The sequence below is a fragment of the Toxotes jaculatrix genome, chromosome 24 (genome assembly GCF_017976425.1).
Source record: "Toxotes jaculatrix isolate fToxJac2 chromosome 24, fToxJac2.pri, whole genome shotgun sequence".
NCBI classification, from domain to species: Eukaryota; Metazoa; Chordata; class Actinopteri; family Toxotidae; genus Toxotes; species Toxotes jaculatrix.
Window position 1 is genome coordinate 10,668,260 of NC_054417.1, and position 18,114 is coordinate 10,686,373.

General features: G+C 41.8%; 1 protein-coding gene across 3 annotated transcripts in view; it reads left to right on the plus strand.

The window, feature by feature from the left end:
* Window positions 1-1,017: 1,017 nt before the first annotated feature.
* Window positions 1,018-18,114, plus strand: part of dmd (dystrophin) — a 198,804-nt gene continuing 181,707 nt past the window's right edge. For all 3 annotated transcript variants that reach the window (XM_041032423.1, XM_041032420.1, XM_041032421.1), the window contains exon 1: window positions 1,018-1,239. In XM_041032423.1, the coding sequence (XP_040888357.1) occupies window positions 1,158-1,239 (82 nt within the window). In that variant the 5' untranslated portion in view covers window positions 1,018-1,157. The remainder of the gene's footprint in view (window positions 1,240-18,114) is intronic.

Below are 18,114 nucleotides of genomic sequence, written 5' to 3' on the forward strand. Positions count from 1 at the left end.
ACACACACACCAAATCTCCATGTGAAGACAGCAGCACCTGATCCGTCCAGCCGGCGGCTGCCTGGGATGCCAGTCAGGTCCTTAGCTTCTGTTTTTGGAACACCTCATTCACTTTCACCCCCCCCACTCCCACCCCACGCCCAGCAGAGTCTCAGTACTCATGAGTAGCTGGGAGACTTGTGTCCAGAGCAGATCCTGGATCCATCATATCATCTTATCTAATAATAGCAGCTATTCTCATAGATGCGCACCGTGTCGTGCGTAATGGAGCCATTACAGTAAACCCAAGCCCCACATCTGAATAGCCGGGAAATCCAAAGTGGGTATATCAGTTTATCAACAGATGTAATATTATTAGACCAGGTCTGTAGCAGCGCGGCCAACTAACTCTCAATAACAGAGCACTTTCCAACCAGAGAACAGATAATGTGGTTTCAGACATCGATCTTTTATTTTCTCCATCAGAGATAACAGGCCTCACTCAACAAAGTATACTTTTTAAATTTTCTCTTCTGCTCATCTTTTTCTCCTTCAAAGCAGATATCATCTTTCCGTGTTCCCCCCAAACCATGTGACCCAAATCCATGAACATCAAAGTGAGCAGTAACCCACTAAAAAACATCGAGGTTATTAGATTAGGTTATGAATTAATAAAAATAGAATTTTGTTTACATTGCTGTGGCGTCCCACGTGACGACCACCCAACCAGGAGGTCAAAGTTGACTCCACGGTTGACCCATGTTAATATTTTGCAACTACATCATCGTCCCAGTGCGGAAATAACTGTCCACCGGTGCGCGTCCGTTGGGTGTCGGGTTTTACGCATGGCGTCCGACAAAAGGAACGGGGGCCCCGGCGCAGAGCCACCTCACAGCGCCCTACTATTTAGAGGTGGGAATGCTCCGACACCCTGCCCCCCCCCCCCCCCCGCACACCTGCTCCCCTCCGTCTGTTCCCGTGTGACAGACCGGTCAGTCCTCCTCTTACTCCTGTCGTCGTCCCCATCTTCACCGGAGCTCGGTTCTTGTATCCACATCGTGCACTCTTGCCTTTTAGCCGCTCGGATCTGGATTTGTACTCTGGGTCTGTTTCTCTCCTCCTGGTGGATTTAACCTGTTCGTTCAGTCACAAGCCTAATTAAGTTTTTTATTTACTCGATGGCTGAGGGTGTGCGTCCCGAGGACTACTGCGACGAGCCGGTGGAGGACGAGTTTGGCGAGATCATCAAGTGTCGATCTGGTAGGAGATCAAAGTCTCCCTGAGTGTGTGTGTGTGAGGCCAGGAGTGTGTGTGTTTGTGTGTTGTCTCTGTGTTGCTGTATATCGATCTGCACACGCCAGGCAGACCATATGCTTGTGAATGTAATATTAAAGACCCCTCTGCCCACTCATGCAAAAACATCCTGCAGAGGATGCTCAGTACCAGACAGCGCCTCAGACACGATCCCAAACTTTTTCAATAAATTGATGAGTGTCCCAGCAGCAAGATATCGATGCAAGGAGCAGTTCATATAAACAGAGTCAGAGCTGTGAGCTATATCTTAGAATCTAACAGTCTTTTTTGTTAGCGCAGCCCCTGCTAAAGGTGATTGGTGTGCATGTGATGGTAGAACTGGTTACAGTGATTGTTGTGCATTTCCCTGTGTGTGACAGATGTAATGTAACATTACCTAAATGTGAATTACGTTCCCTGTGTGTCTGACATATAGATGCTGTGGACCAGTTGATGTCACAAACTTTATTTTCTGAGCATCTTGATCCAAATGCCGAAGGTCATGGTTTAAAAATATAAAGTTTGTGAGCTTAAATTATTGATAGCCTGGTGATTTGATTGAAGGTTCAGCTGGGCAGATGCCACCCCTGACAGTGATATGGAGCTATCCGCTTGGAAGAAGATGTGTCACTCCGTTGTATTTGCTGATACTACAGTATCAGGCCTCCTCAGTTCACTCATGGTTTTACAGTTGTGTTACAGAGTGTAAGTTCGTTTCAGTCAACGGATCTACTTCTTGTCATTTCCTATTTATTTCCAACCAACTTCCGTTTACTAAGGGAAACAGGTGTGTGGGACCCCCCCCCCCCTCCCAATTATTACACTTGGTTGCGCCCACGGTTAGTTAGCATGTTTAGCTAGCATGGTTAGCTGCATATAACTTGGTTATTAAGTTGAAACGTCGTCTTTTTTCGGTGGTGTTAATTTGACTTGGCTTTAAATTTAGTTAGGAGGTGAAGAAATGGAGGAAGTAACGGCTAAAAAACAGAAAAAGAAGAACCGACAGCCACAAGTCGTTTCCCCCCCCTTTTTTTTTTTTTTTACCCAGACAGTACATCACTGGACACCTGAATAGGTAAGATTAGCTTATTAAATATGGCGTTAGCTAACTGTTCCTACTTCGTACGTAGTTACTGTGGTGGAAACTAAGTATTTAAGTACTAAGTACTGTACTAAGTATTTAAGTACTATGTACTGTAGTTAAATGCAAATTCGAGTTACTTGTACTTTACTTGAGTATTTCCATTTTATACTACTTTATACTTCGCCTTCGCATTTCGGCGGGGAATTTTGTACTTCGAAATATTGTATTTACTGCACCGCTAGATTTATTTGACAGCTTTAATTACTTGTCAGTTTTAAGGTGAAGGTTTTACACATTAGATATTATAACAAGTTTTTAAAATATAACACAGTGTTTTGAACTGTATATAAGGTGGTTCAAACCAGCTCCACTTCCATCAGTTACAACAGTAACATGCTGCTGACACACTGATGCTTCAGTGTTAATTATCTAATCATGTCATATGTAATAACATATCAGTCAGAGGGACCAAAGCGCTGCTTTTATTTTAATAATTTAACTACATTTTGCTGTTAATACTTAGGTGATTTTTTTTCTGCAGTAATTTTACGTGTAATGGAGTATTTTTACTTTGATGTAATGATTTACTTAAGTTAAGCATCTGAATACTGCTGACTACTGTACATAGTAGGCTTGTTTATACACAGTATATAGCTAGCTAAACAGCACAATATTATTACAGTAAATAAAACTAATAATACAAGCAGGACAGTCAAATTAAAATATCCATCAAGCTTAGTCATCAAGCTGTTCACGTGGTAAAATAATGGTATCTGGTAACAATACAGGCAGCACAGAGAGACAGGAAGGGGGACAGAGATGCTGAAAGCTGTGGCCAGACGGGGACATGATCTGGAGACACAGATGATCAGGTGAGAAAGTGGAATGTGAACTATAATGAAATTTAGCAGAGCATAGAGACAGTAAGTGTAAGTATCTTAGTAATGGACTGCAGGTAACTGTTTCCTGTCTATGAATGACTGTGGTTAGATGGACAGCAGTCTCCAGTACTCCAGATGAAAAGATGCAGTTATTTCAACATTACATGTTAAGTCTATTTCAGGAGGCTGACAGAAGTATAGAGACAGAACCAGATAAAGGGAGCAGAGGTTTAAAATCAAGGTTTTATGTTTAGTTCTTTCTGTAAGTCTATGATTTCATTCATCAGACTTTTCAGTGTAACTGCACAGACTTTTATTTTGAAACAAATCAACAAAATACAAGTTGAACTTTCAGAGTTCATAGCACATTTTTTGTTAAAGGGACAATCTGTCATTTGTTCTACAGCACAAGTTGTTGTTCTAATCACAGTCTTCATATAAACATGTTTTCTATTCACTATTACTGGAAAAAGCATTATTCTCATTGGTAGGTGTGTAAACAGCAAACAGTAAGCAACTGGCCAAAACAAAACAGAGTAGAGGAGCAGCCACTATTACAGATTATTCCTTTAAATATGAATTTAAATGGTCAATGTAATCCTCAAAACTACATTATAAATGTGCCAATTTTTATATATTAATAGAACAGAAGAAAAGAGAACTATTAGCCAAATATTACCTAGCCCCACACAGGGCTAAAACTTCTTGGGTGAAAGTGTTGTTTGTGTGATGTGTGATCATGACACTGAATCCCTCGCAGCATACCGGAATAAATTAGAAGCCGCGGAGGTTTTATTTCCTGTTATAGCACTTGTAAATACTGGATGACCTAGAATAGTCCGCTGAGTGGTGAGACACTGGGGGAGACAGACTGACTGAGGCAGACAGATGGACAGTAGGGTTGATTTTTTTTTTTTTTTTTTTTATACAGTCAGGATCTGGGACAGGTAAATTCCCCCTTCTGCTCCCTCTGGAGGTGAATTTCCTCTTACCCCCCATCTGTCTGTCTGTCTGTCTTCTGCCTTCAGTGACCTGCCTGCTTAAATAAAGCTTCAATGAATAAATAAAGCCCTTATTCCCTATCTATCACACCCTCTCTGTAGCACATACTCTCTCCTCTCTGTGTGTTTCTTGCCCACTCCCCCACGGTACAGCTGGTGGGTCATCTCATGCTGGAAATAGCGGTCAGCTGGCCCGATGGACGGCTGCTGTGCGGTGTCAGATAGCCTAGTTTAGTAGATTGCCATGCCTCCACTTTCCCCTCTATCTTCTCTTTCTATCTCTCACTTCCCTCGTTCCTCCTCAGTTGCCCTCAGTTTTTCCACACCTCCTCTCGGCCTCCTACCTCCCCCCTCCTTTGTTTTTCCACAGCTCCTGTTTTCCCTTGCTCCCTAACACAAGCTTCTTTTCCTTCATTCTTTCCTGGTGAAACTTAATTTTCTTGTAATTTTCTGTCTTTCTCTCTCTTTTTATGTGGCCTCATCCCTCTGTCTCTCTCTCCATGATATTTTTTTACCACCCAAGTTGTTTTTCACTGTATGACATTGCTGTGTGTCAGGAGCTAAATCTAGCTGTCTGTCTCCGTGCTGTAGGCCCCAGTGCAGATATTTAACATACCATATGCTGAGTGATATAAAGTATCCATGTATCCAAATTTAAACCACATTAATAAAAAAAACTGGTGGAACTTCTGAAGTGTGTTAAAAGTCCATAAATTCCTAATACATTCACCAGAATATCCTGGGAAGTTTTGGAAAGAGGTATGTAACTTATAAATAAAAAGTGTTCAATTCTTACACTGATGGCTGTATTAACTTCATCTAGAGTCAGTCTAGTAAGTCAGCAAAAATGTGCATTCCAGGCCAAAGCTGAAAATAATGATTATTTTCCGTATCCTTTAATTTGTTGATTATTTTATTGACTTTGACTTTTGACTCCATAGAATTTCAGAAAGATTTTTTTTTTAATTTCTAACACAGTGCCGCTCTGTGAAACATGGAGGTGGGAGTTCACTGATACCAAATTGTTCCAAACATTGTGCATTTAACATTTAAAGAAACACACGTCTCTTTAATGTCTGTTTCCTGCAGGTGTTGTATATTTGCTTTTCACCTCAGAAGTCAGCTAAATTTGGACTTTGCCTGGGAGCGCCCTAACTTTTGCATACAGCTGCAGATGGATAGATAGAGACAGTTTTTCCTTGGCTCTGCATTTCTCAGTATGATTGGCAATTTGGTCTAATGTGCTGCCTCCAGCAACACACAAAAGTAGGCAGTCGATGACTTGTTGCCCATTTGATTTATCCCTGCTCTAGCTGTGTGTGTGTGTGTGTGTGTGTGTCAGTGTGTGTGCATGAATATGTGTGTGTGTGTGTGAGACCAGCTGAGGGCCTGTGTTCTTTTGTAGATTGATTTTAAAATTGTAAAATTTATCAACATTGACAACCTTTAATCGGGTGTGTGTGGGCATCTATGTGTGTGTGTGTCTTTCTGCATGTGTTGCCTTGTCTGCCTTGTTATCACACCCCGCAGGTCCATAACCACCTCGCTATTACCCATCATTCCTTGCTTAGGCACAGACCTCTGGATGCTAATCCTGATTGGAGCAGACAGGCAGGTAGATTCAGGCGTTACTGTGGACAGCTCCACCCTGAGGACCCCTCTGTATTATGCAAAACAGTGAGTACACCCAGAAAAAGCAGGGTTCTTCAGAGATTCTGTGGTCAGGATAGAAACTGAAATGAAACAAATCTTCTCTGATATTAACTTCATACCTCTCTTCACCTCGCCTCTTTATTTCTCTTCATCTCTCTTTTTTAATTACTTCACATTTTTCTCTATTCAAAGTAATCACTAATTATTCAGACACCTGGGAATTTGATCCATTTAAAATTAAATCGAAAACCCAAAGTGTACGGAAGGTGAAGGGGTCTGAGCTCTGTCTGAAACACAGTAAATGGGCACACACAAAGCCATCAATTAACAGTGAGGGATTTAAGTTGTCCCCTTCTTGCTGTTTTGGGATCAGCCTCTGTGTCTTTTTAAATCTTAACCTTATCTGTCGGCAGCACAGGGAGACTTACAGATCTGAGTACAGCCACAATGTCTGGGGAGAGCTTAGTGTAACACCACTTAGATTTCCAATTTTCAGTTAATACCAGCCTTCACTTTGCATTTACTAAATGGCCATTCTGGCCAGAGCACAGAGGGAGAAACAAAGAAGGAGTTCAATAATAAATCAAAAATTGTTTTACCCGAGTAGAATAGTGTAGTTTTCATTTCTTCAACAACCAGGGGGATAATAAATTAATAAAGACCTAACAAGCAAAGAGTTAATTTATTAATGAGAAACACTGAACTAAAGAACAAACAAGGTAAATAGATAAATAACTCTTCAAAGATCAAACCAATAAAAAAGTCAGTTAACCAACTGAACAAACACACAACTAAACAAACAACCACCCTAACAAACACGCCGTGCTCTGAGCTGACAGCTTAACAGCTGTACAGCGTACAAGTCCTGTCGAATCCAGCTCATGTGAAATGATGAAAATGAAAACAATGCTGGGGCTAATTTTTCAAGCCTGACTGGGGAATGCCATTCGGGAAATTAAATTTTGAATTGGGTAGAATGCCTTATATAATAGGAACAGGCTTACAGGAATGAAAATGCGACCAGAAGTTGTAACAAATGCTGGAAAATAGAACAGAGAATCATGGAGAATCAATTACAGCTCAGAGGTAAATGTATAGCTAATTTTATAAAGAGCGAATATTAAATTATAAATGATTATATTCAGAAAGTATAAAAGGGAAACAATATAAAAGCAGTTAGAATTGGCAATCCAGTTATTAACTGTGGAAGCAGATCGTTTTGAGGCGAGCTACAGCAGAAAAAGTTGGCTACCTTTGTTAGGTAAATTTCTACTATGAGCCTGTTCAAGACACTTTGGCCAGCTGTTGTCCTCTCAGCTCCTCAGGAGCTGCTGCAGCTGTTGACAGACAGCTGGTTCTGGCGACGCCAGTGGCCAAATGGAGGTTGGTGTCAGCATGGATTTGAATGGATGGATGCTTCGGTGGTGTTTAGGTGCTGCTCACGGCTTGCTTTTGATGTGGATTCCCATTAAGAATCCGCACGGTGTTGAGCTGCTCAAGCAAAATCATAGTTTATGTGATATATTTATTCCTCTGGTAGAGTATTTAGTATTCCGGGATTGGAGAACGGTTTTCTGGGTGCTGTGTGCTCTTCCAGTCACGTCTCATGGTGGCAAGCGAGGGAGTAGGACAGGCAGCGAAGTAGAAATGAACACAGCTGAATACCCTGAAACAATCAAACCAAACTTTTCTGCAGCTCACTGAGTATTTGATCCTGGTGTATGGGTATAAATAGAATAGAATAGACTCATCACTCCTCTCTTACATTACATAATATTAAACTATTTATAAGTCAGGCCTAGAAAATCACAACTTGCTGTGGGCTCTGAAAACTACAAGTTTAAAACCCAAAGTTTAACTCCCAGTTCTAAGTCAGTGGCTCTATGTGATTGAGTAAATATGGACAGAAGATGGCAGCAAAGGCAGCTGTTGGCTGTGTAAGTGTTTTCTCTCAGAGAGGCTGTGTCTGACGCTGGCAATGAAGATGAATGTGTGGGAACAGATCCACCCATTCTCGGGATATTTGAGTCTGGCTCTGTATGACAGAGAGAGAGAGAGAGAGAAAGACAGTCTGGGTGGATACGAAACAGAGAGAGAGAGGACATAGGGGAAAACAAACACAAAACAAGAAAGATGGTGTAGAAGAAAGGCAGCTGTTTTCTTCTGGGAAGAAAAGGATGGGTGGTAAAAAAAAAAGAAAGATTGCTGAGAAGTGATGGATATGAGCACACGCACTCTGTCAGGGTGGAGTGGAGGGTTCAGAGTGATCTGACACACATGGAGTTTCTGGGTCACTACAGACCAGAAGAGGAGGAGGAGGAGGAGGCTATGTGTGTGGATGTTGTAATGAGTCTGGCAGATCCCAGTGGAACCTGCTCAATCACACACACACACACACACATCTGCACACACACAAAAGAACCCTTTTTGGGTTAGGAGGAGTCATGTTAGGAAAATTGTGTGTTTTAGAAGTAGGTTGTACCCCATTCTCCTGGAAGTGGGCCAACAGCTCGCAGCAGGGCTCTCACCGATCAATCAGGCAGCTAGAGTCACACACCGGGGCTGAAGTCAGCCACACAAAATATTTTCCAGTCTTATCCATTAGCAGGCCTCCATTAGCATCACTCTCACACACAGTCGGTGCCGTGTCCTTTGAGGACACCACATTTGACTTGGACAAAAATAGGCTCACGCAGTGTGTGCGAGAGAGGGAAATTTGACTTTGATTCCAGAAATCTGATTGCAAACGTTTGTACTCCCAATCAGAGTCTTCACTGGCTTTACTTTTTGGATTTTCAACTCATCAAGGAGCGGATCAATAGTTTTATTTAACTTTTAATCAGACAACACGGCAGAAATGAGTCTAAAATCCAACAAAGGAGGCTGATCGGTGTTGGCTCTCGAACATAAATAAATCATTAAAAATCATGAAATAACACTGATTTTTTTTAGTGAGTGAGATCAATGCTTAGATCTGTTAACGTCCTCAAGTCCTCAGCCCCTTCCCTCACCCTCAGAGACAGAAAAAGACTTATAAGGCAGCACCATCAAACACAGATGATGGAGAAATAAGACCAGCTCCACTTTGATCCTCTGTGCTGCATCACTATCACACACTGTATGAGTGTGAGTGTGCTCTTGTATGTCTATCTTTGTGAGGACCAGTTGGAGTTTTAGACCTTGGAATGACATTTGGGTTGTTTCTCGCTTTGGGACAATGTGTCAAGAGTAGGGTTAGGTTTGGTTTAGGGTAACGTCAGCTTCCACATGTATACTTGTGCTCAGCAGGACTTGCAGCTGACTGGCTAAATGCTGCACATACCTGTGTGCTGTTACATTCAGTATAACACTCAGTTCTATAAAATCCATAAAAATAAAGGTCATGTAATGAAAAATTTAAGCTGCCAAACAATATAGGCAAGAGACAGAAATAATAAGATATGGACAGAAAGAAAACAGGGATTTTTGGTGAAATACATGTTATTTCGTACAAATTACATAAGAAAAATCAAAGGTGGTGTGTGTTTTGTGTTTGTTTATTCACCACAGGAAACCCAAGATGTGGTAAAAAAAAAAAAGGTATATTACTTTAAAGCCTTACAGAAATATACTGTTTCTCTGAGCAGCCACCTCAGACTGTGTACTCTGCCCTGGATATAAAATATAAATGAAGGAGATAGAGGCAAAAAAAAAAAGATGCAGAAAAGAAGTAAGTTTAATTTAAAAGACTGATATCACCTCCTGTCTGCTTCTTCCTTTTCCATCCTTCAACCTTTGACTTTCCAAGAATTTAAAATGTTTTGGAATATATGTATAAAACTGTGGTTCAAACCAGCTTTTATTTTAATACTTTAACTACATTTTGCTGCTGATACTTTTTAATGAATTAGTAATTTTACTTATAATGGAGTATTTTTACTTTGCTGTATTGATACTTTTACTTGACTTAAAGAATGTGAATAGCTTTCCACCAGTAGTAGGCTTGTTTATACACTTAGTATATAGCTAGTTAAATAGCATGATGACATTACAGTAAATAAAACTAATAATATAAGCAGAACAGTCAAATTAAAATGTCCATCAAGCTCAGTCATTGTTCCTGTGGTAAAATAATGGTATCTGGTAACAATGCAGGCAGCACAGAGAGACAGGAAGAGGGACAGAGATGCTGAAAGCTGTGGCCAGACGGGGACATGATCTGGAGACACAGATGATCAGGTGAGAAAGTGGAATGTGAACTATAATGAAATTTAGCAGAGCACAGAGACAGAAAGGAGGGTATCCTGTTCACTATTACTGGAAAAAGGCGTAATTCTCCTGGTTCCATAACTCAGGAAGAGAAGGTGAGATTAGTGATTGTATAGATCGTCTGTGCTGCTGGGTTGAAAAGTCTTCACTGCAGTATGAGAGTGGACAGATATGCATGTAAACTGCAACTTGACTGGTTGGTGGAGGCATGCAACCGCGAGGTGGAAATTCTAGTTTTCTAAAACTGTTGTCAGCAATGTTCTTTTCATTTCTGCTCCCTGAAACAGTGTCACAAGGTTGATGAAAAGCAAAGATGGAATGGGAGCGATGATTCAGAAAATACAGATGAGTGAGAAGGGGAGAGTGAAAGAAAAATTCTGAGAAATGGAGACAGATGGCCAGAGGGCAGATGGGGGCCACTTAGGTTGAAAGGTTGAATGGATGAGAGGAAAGAGGGAAAGATGGAGGGGAGGAAAAAAAAAAAGACGAGGAGGCCCGAAGGTTTGAAAGGGCAAGTCGCAGGAGGATTTTAGATGAGGAATAGACTGAGGGAAGGATTGGAGAAGGTTGAAAGAGCAGAGAGGGAAATTTTTCCCGAAGCTTTTTGGAAACAGGGGTCGGGGTGGGGGGGGGGGGGGGGGTTTGGAGGTGTAGAGCTTGAGAAGCAGGAGGCCAACATGGTAGTGAGGAAGATGGAGGAATTGAGAGGAAAAAGAAATGAAGACAGTTTTGAAGGTCTAGAGGACGGAGCAGCCCAGGAGCTGGCAGGAGAGAGGGCAGGACGCAGAGGCTGTGAATTTTGAAGGTTGGTGTTTCTTACGTGTGAGAACCAGTGAGGGTATGTGTAAGGTTTCTTTTTGGGTCTCTGAACTAGTTAGCGGGCAGTCTGTCTGACTCACCAGATGTGCACCGCTGTGAGAAGCCTCCCACTGGCCAAGCTCTCTCTCTTATCCTCCTGTGTCATCACTTGCAAAGTCTCTGAAAGCAACAGCTGCTTGTGCTCAAGCTTACATGCTAACACTAATGATGGAAAACTTTAACAGGCCTTGAATGAGAGTTAATTAGAGAGTGAGATCAGTCCTTTGTAAGTCAGGTAAACATAGTGAAATTTGAATGTTTGATGTTTTGTTAGACAGTAGATGAGAAAGAGGAGTATCCAAACCAGTTTGCTTAACTTATCTTTAAAGTATTCTTAACTGTAGCCCCGTCTGTGTGGTCCCTAAATAGACATGCGAGTGTGAATATCACGTTAGAATGTTTTTGCCAGCACAGTCATATATTGTGCTGAAAACCAAATCGCTTTTACAATGTCGACTTCTTTTTAATGCTGTTTGTTGCCGGTTCTGCATAACCAACACTTCCCCCAAAGCACGGGCTTAATGTTGCTGAGTTTCATTAAAGGGCTGCAGGGTATCTTGGTGGATCAGTGCTGCAACTGTGCCTCCAGTTTCAACACCCACTGAATGCTCCATCTCTCTCTCTCCTTCCCTGCATCTTTTTTTTTTCCTGTCATTCTCTTAATTTTTATTTACAGTCTCTGCATCTAGCTGACGCAACCAGAACAACTGGCTGAATGTTACAGTAGAATAAGCCTCGGTTTCTCATCATCAGCATTACACGCTTCTTGTGTAAGGAGTCAGGATGGATCAGAGCCGTGATAACGTCCCTGTGATCACGGAAAAGGGAAATGCTTATAAAGGAAACATAGTAGTGAGAGGCTGTTGTTAAATCTTCTTTAAAAAGGTGAATTTTCAGGTTACGAATGGCAAAGTTTTACTGTGATTTCAGTTCATTCCGGTGAAGTTGCCGTGATTATTGGATTCATTTGCAGAGGCGGAGTAAGTCTATGCATTTTCTTTGTGTGGAGTTTAACTTTGGTGAACTCTGACCTGTGAATTCCGCCGTCTAGACAGTGCTGACCTTTGAAGGCTATCATAGTTTCTAAGTTGTGTTGTATTCACTTTCACAAACTCTGTACTGCAGTGAAGCTACACAACTTATAGTGTCTGTTAGTGTTAATAATTGTTTTGCAGTTTCATTTACTTCTGTCATCTCCAGGTAGTTTTTTTTTTCTTTCTGCTAACGTCATGATATAACATACATTCGAGTTGGTAGTGTTAACTAGAACACTTAATTTCATAAGTTATCATCTACGTGTAGCCTGCAGCTTAATGGTTTGGGTGGATAATGAAGCATACCTTTAAAACTCTTGGCACTAGTGTGCGCTCAAGGAAGGAAACCGAGTCAAATCCCAAATATCAAGGGGATCCCTTTAAGAATAATGAAGACAAAAACAAGTGAAAGGGCTGACATGCAGATGAAAGTGCGAGGGATGAGAGACACAGGGAGAGAAGGTGGGAGGGCTGGGGAGGAGAGGGACAGGGCTGTGATTGCAGTTAATTGCTGTTCACATCCAGGGCGGGTCTAATCACTCTGAGGCTCTGTGCATGTGTGTGCGTGTCTGTGTGCGCAGACTATGCTAATTTTTCCCTCAGCCTCTGGGTATAGCCCTGAGCTCAGTGAAGCGGCGGCGTGGTCGTGCTTTAGCCTTGGTTTATAATTAGCAAATAGATTATATTCCAGAGCCGCCATTGCACCCTCCACGCCCCCCGAATCAGACAGGGACCCTTTTTCAATTTACATAAGACTGAGGGAGTCAGGACGATAGATAACACCATATAAATAACTTTTCTTTCACTCTCTAAATTTATGTGCCTATGTGATATCTTTGTACCCTCTTCAGCTCTATTTCTTCTCTCTGTCGTGTTGCTCAGGGAGAATCTGTTTTATTGTGCTGAAGTCAGCAATCTGGTCCTGAGTTATCAAGTTATCGCTGGTATATCGACATCTTTGTGTATGTGCCAAAGGACAACGCAGAGGAATATACGTTTGACATCATTTTTGTCTCTTCTCAGATTTTCTCATTGAAGTTTAATATAATTTTGTTGGAACAACTTTGGTTTGCAAAAGTGAAGCACGACGGAGAGAGCATTGTGATTTGGGGCCGCGTTCCTGCCTCTGGACCTGGACAGCTCCCCGTCATCAAGGGGAAAATAAATTCCCAAGTTTCCCAAGTATCTTACAGGATAATGCCAGGGTGGCTGTCTGCGAGCTGAGGCTTAGTAGAAGCTGGGTGATGCTGTAGGACAGTGACCCTAAAGGTGGAAGTAAATCTGCTCCAGTATAACTTCAACAGAGATGCTGTGGAACGACCTGAAGAGAGACACACATAAGAATATCAGCACTGCAAGTGAAACAACAGGTGTTGGCACTTTCCTTTACCTCTTGCAGAACCTTAAAATAGCTTTTTAATGGAGCTTGAATCCTCCTTTGCACATAGACCATAAACTAAATCAGTGAAACACACTGGAGGGAAGAGATTTACTGTAGTATTATATTGTCACTGAAACATGGAGAGGGTTGTTGCCATGAGACTCATTTCCAAAAACAGCCTGAGCTCCCGGTCTCTTTTGGAACCTGACTTATAGTTCAGGGAATGCAGCATGAGAGTGGTTGAACTTTAAGGCTTTGTGAAAACCTGAGAAGCATCTCCTTCACTCTGAGGCTTTCACCATCTGTTGTACTCTATCAAACGATTTAAATAACGTTTATGAGCTGGATGAAACTTAAGAGGAGCCCTTGGATATGGAGCTGAATCAGAGCCTTTCTGTGCAGCTTTGTGTAAAGGCAGCGCTCTACATCAGACCCAATTTTAAGCCGTTTGTCAAAATCACCAGTTTGCACAGTTTGGTGCAAATGTTCTTCTACCATTGATCATTTACATATCTCTGCAGGAGAGTTTTAGCTAATTAGAGGCTGTCCGGTCCAAGCGGGGTGGTTGCCTTGCTCAGTTGACTCCGTTAGGTTTAATTTGACAGAGAACAGATCAATCAGAATTTTGTCTTAATGAGCCAGTCTCACTTGGCTGGTCAGTTTTCTCGCCGCAGGGCCTGATAGTCTGTTAGCTGACTTGTTTACATGCCTTTAAGCTAGAATTAAATCCACTAAGGGGGTTTGCACTTGATGCCACAGTTGCTCAGGAGCCTGTCAGTGTTGTTGTGTATGTTGTTTTTGGACACAGTGTTGCACGGGGGGGGGGGGGGACGCTGGTACACATTGTTGTCTAACAGCTTTTTAATAAAATTCTTAGACCAACGATTTGAAACCAGGTGTTTTGGATTAGTTTTTAATGGAAACTCTTGCCGTCAGCGCTGAGCAGTGTGTGGCCAACAGATGCTACGTCAGCCCGGAATTGTGGGATTAAATTCCCAGGATCAAGTAGGGATCAGTATTGCTTAATTTGCCAGCAGCAGAGAAATTTGTCTCGGTGACATTGCTGCCAAAACTGAACCACAACAAGTTACAGTGACACAAAACTGAACATGCAGCAGGGACAGATTCTGGAGAACAAGCTGTAGTCATTAAAAGAACAGCTTGACACTTTGGGAAACAGAGGCTTTTAGCTTAGCTTAGCATGAAGACTGGAAGCAGGGCAGCACTGGAGATCAGTCCAGGTTTTTAGAGCTTTTTCACAGCCTCCTGCTGTGGCTTAAAATGATGATGAGAGCCGTGAGATTTCATCAAAACGGTGAAGATGCTGGCCACGAAATCAAAACACTGGGCTGAATGAAAGAGGAAATCCAGAAATCGGGTCATAGCTTTCTGCTTATTCATCAGTGATACGGATAGTGTATCATGTTAAAATACTCCATCTGGGCAAGAAAGTGAATCAGCGTATTTCCCAGTTTCTTTAAACCAGACACATCACTCCTACTTTATAATTAGCTTTATTATGTTTACATGTTTTCCAGCAGTGATAGATGTGCTCTTGCTGTTGTGCTCCTGATTAAAGCCAGCTTTAAGACCCTCTGCTTCATCAACCAGGGCAACAGGCACATTTTAGAAGATCAAGTATTCTTAAATATGAGACAAGCTAAACAATTTAATTAACCCTCAGGTTGTTTGAATCCATTGTATGTTTTTGGAAAATAACCCACAACCAACTTTGGGTGTTCTTCCTTTTGATTAACATGAAAAGAAAGAAGGAAGAAAATGTTAAAGGAGGTATGTTTTAAAATAAGATCATACCTGTTTGACAAAAGACACGCTCACTGTTATAAAAAGGATTAGGAACACGAGATTGAAACAAATACACATTTTAAATGTGCACTTTATTAACATCACAGTTTGGTTAGGAAACGATTCACAGGGGCTTTTATGGTTTAAACTAAAAGGTATTTCATTAGCTGACTGTAGCAGAGACTGTTTGCACAGGACATGTATTATCAGGAGTGACTGCAGATATTGGACCATGAAAAAAAATTATGCCTATTGTCTATGCAAGTCTAAGCTCCACGACTACACCTAGTATATTTCAGCACATAACAGTAGTTTGATGTGCTCAGTAGTGATGATGTTCATATTACAAAGCATCTATACCTATTTCTACACTTAGTACTGAAATGCATTATCTAGAAATATGAACAGTATTCATTAGCAGACTTCAAAAACACATTTTTCTGCTCACAATTCACTGTGTAGTCTGTATCCCAGGTACATGCTAATTACACAGAGGGAGATTGCTGGTGGACAGTTTTTTCTAATAATAATATTTCCAATTATCACATTGATACAGAGGAGTAAGTTAATATTTTCTCCCGCAGACATTCAGTACTGAGGAACTTATTACAGCGCAGTTTGCTTGACTTGAGGCTGTCATATGAATCTCAGACAGGTTAATTGCTTGCTCACCTGGGGAAGCTCGGGCCGGCGCTTTTTGAGTCAATATTCTCTTAATAGGTAAACAAAACCCACAATTGAATTTACCCGTAGGATTATTTCACCTGGGGCAGGGTTATAAAAGGCTTTAATAAGTAAACAAATGGAACGACTGGATTAGCTCCCAGGTTGTGTGACTCGGGGCGGTCATGTGAAATGGATTCAAACAGGCTTGGAGTTTATTTGGCTGATCAAAGTGGGAACATTTCAGAGCTGACAGTGATCTGAACTCCCTGGGCTTGTTAGTTTAATCAAACATCAGTTGAGTAGATTAATGAAGCCTTACACCACATCTACAGTAATATACACACACATACACACACATACAAACACGCACACGAGCATAAAAAGATAAAACGTCCAAGTTAACTGTTTATCATGCTGTCAGGAATAAAGAGGTGGTAATCATAGTGTGTTTTATTTTTGAGTGTGTGTTTCCGCGTACACACATATATGTGTGTGTCTTTCCCTGTGATTTTGGGGCGTCTTTGTGCGTGCGGTGTTATTTGAGCGGCGCTCGTTAAGCTAATGACTCCGCCCCTGCGGGATCGCTCTCTGCGGGAAACATGCATACATTTATCGCCGCTGGCAGTGCAACAAAACAGATGCCATAGCAACTGTAGCCGGGATATAGTACAGTAGGCGCTGAGGTCCTTGGCAACCCAGGCGCTTCCCCCAAAAAACTCCCAGTGAGCCTGAAGACAGCTGGAGCTGACACATGGCTACTGTGGTACCCTGCAAGCCCTGTGTGTGTTCAGAGGGGAAGTATGTTTCTGTGTGTGTGTGTGTGTGTGTTTGTGTGAGGAAGATGGAGAGAAAGAGAGCATCAGATTCCGGCTCTCTGTATCTGCTCCCAGTGTTGAGCCCTTGTATTTAACAAACCCCCGTTTTGGGGCTTTTATGATCGAAATTGCAGCTGAACGTTTGCCTGCGGCGCCTTTTTTTGTTCGCCGCTGCCTCTCTTTATACAGCGCAGAGAATTTAAGGCTGAGCAGAAAAGCTTGCGACAGTGCGAACAATTATGTTGATGAAAAGTGGACAGAGACCAGTCAAAATGTTTCAGTGGAGGACATGAAAAAGTGATGGGAGGACCGAGTTTTTAAACGTGACTTGAAATGGCATTGGAAGGATGGTGCTCATCAGGGAGATGCTATTGACGCAGCAGCCGTCCTGACCCACACGGAGGATGCCCCTCCAGAGGCTGAGCGATGGTTTCGCTGATGCTTGCAAGCAGTTCGGGCTCACCATAAACCTTAAGAAGACCAGTGTCAGTGGACAAGATGTCAGTACTGTCCCCTTCCATCAAAACTGACAATGTCATTCTGGACATTGTGGATGAGTTCACTTATCTGGGGTCAACAATCAGCAGCAGCCTTTCGCTCGACGTCGAAAATTGACAGGTGACCTGTGAACGTGAAGTTATGCGATCTGACGTTCATTGGCCAGTTTCGGTGATGTCACCCTGCATCATCAGTGTGAAATGGATTTTTCTATATTTTGGTTGTGATGTGATTTTATGGGAATATACACAGTTCTTATTTGTTTATATAGTTCTTATGAATTCCCTCTTATTATGGATTAATTAAGAAAAGTAGCATTTGAGAGCCCAAGTTTGATATGCAAGCACACATGGGTGCCTGTACAGTACACAGGCACTCACAGGGTGCTTGTGTTAACACACACACATGCTGCGTGTGCACACACACTTGGAGACATTCCTATACATACACTCGAGAGAGCAGTCTCCTTAATGGCCCCGCTCTCAAGTCCCCAACTGTGATAAGTGAATTTTAATTAAGAGAATATTGAGAATTGTAATAAATTATTTTAATGACCTGCAAATGGTTTTGCTTCTCCATGGAGAGAAAGAGAGAGAGAGAGAGAGAGCGAGAGAGAGTGAGGACACACACCAGTGGTTTCACCAGGGGATGGAGGGGAAGTGTGTGTTCCTACTGTCAGGGCCAAATTACACGAATCAGTCTGTTTCTCTTTAGTGACTGACTGTTGACTAGTGTTATACTTTGTAGAGTATATTTATTTATGATCTAGTCACCGCAGAATAACTCTATATTGCTTTAAATGTTATGGAATAATCTTTATTGTTTATTCCTGGTGACACTTTTCGGGGTGTGATAAGTTGTTTTCCTTCTATCCTTTTCTGTTTTTACTTGTTTCAAGCACTTAATGGGCACTTTAT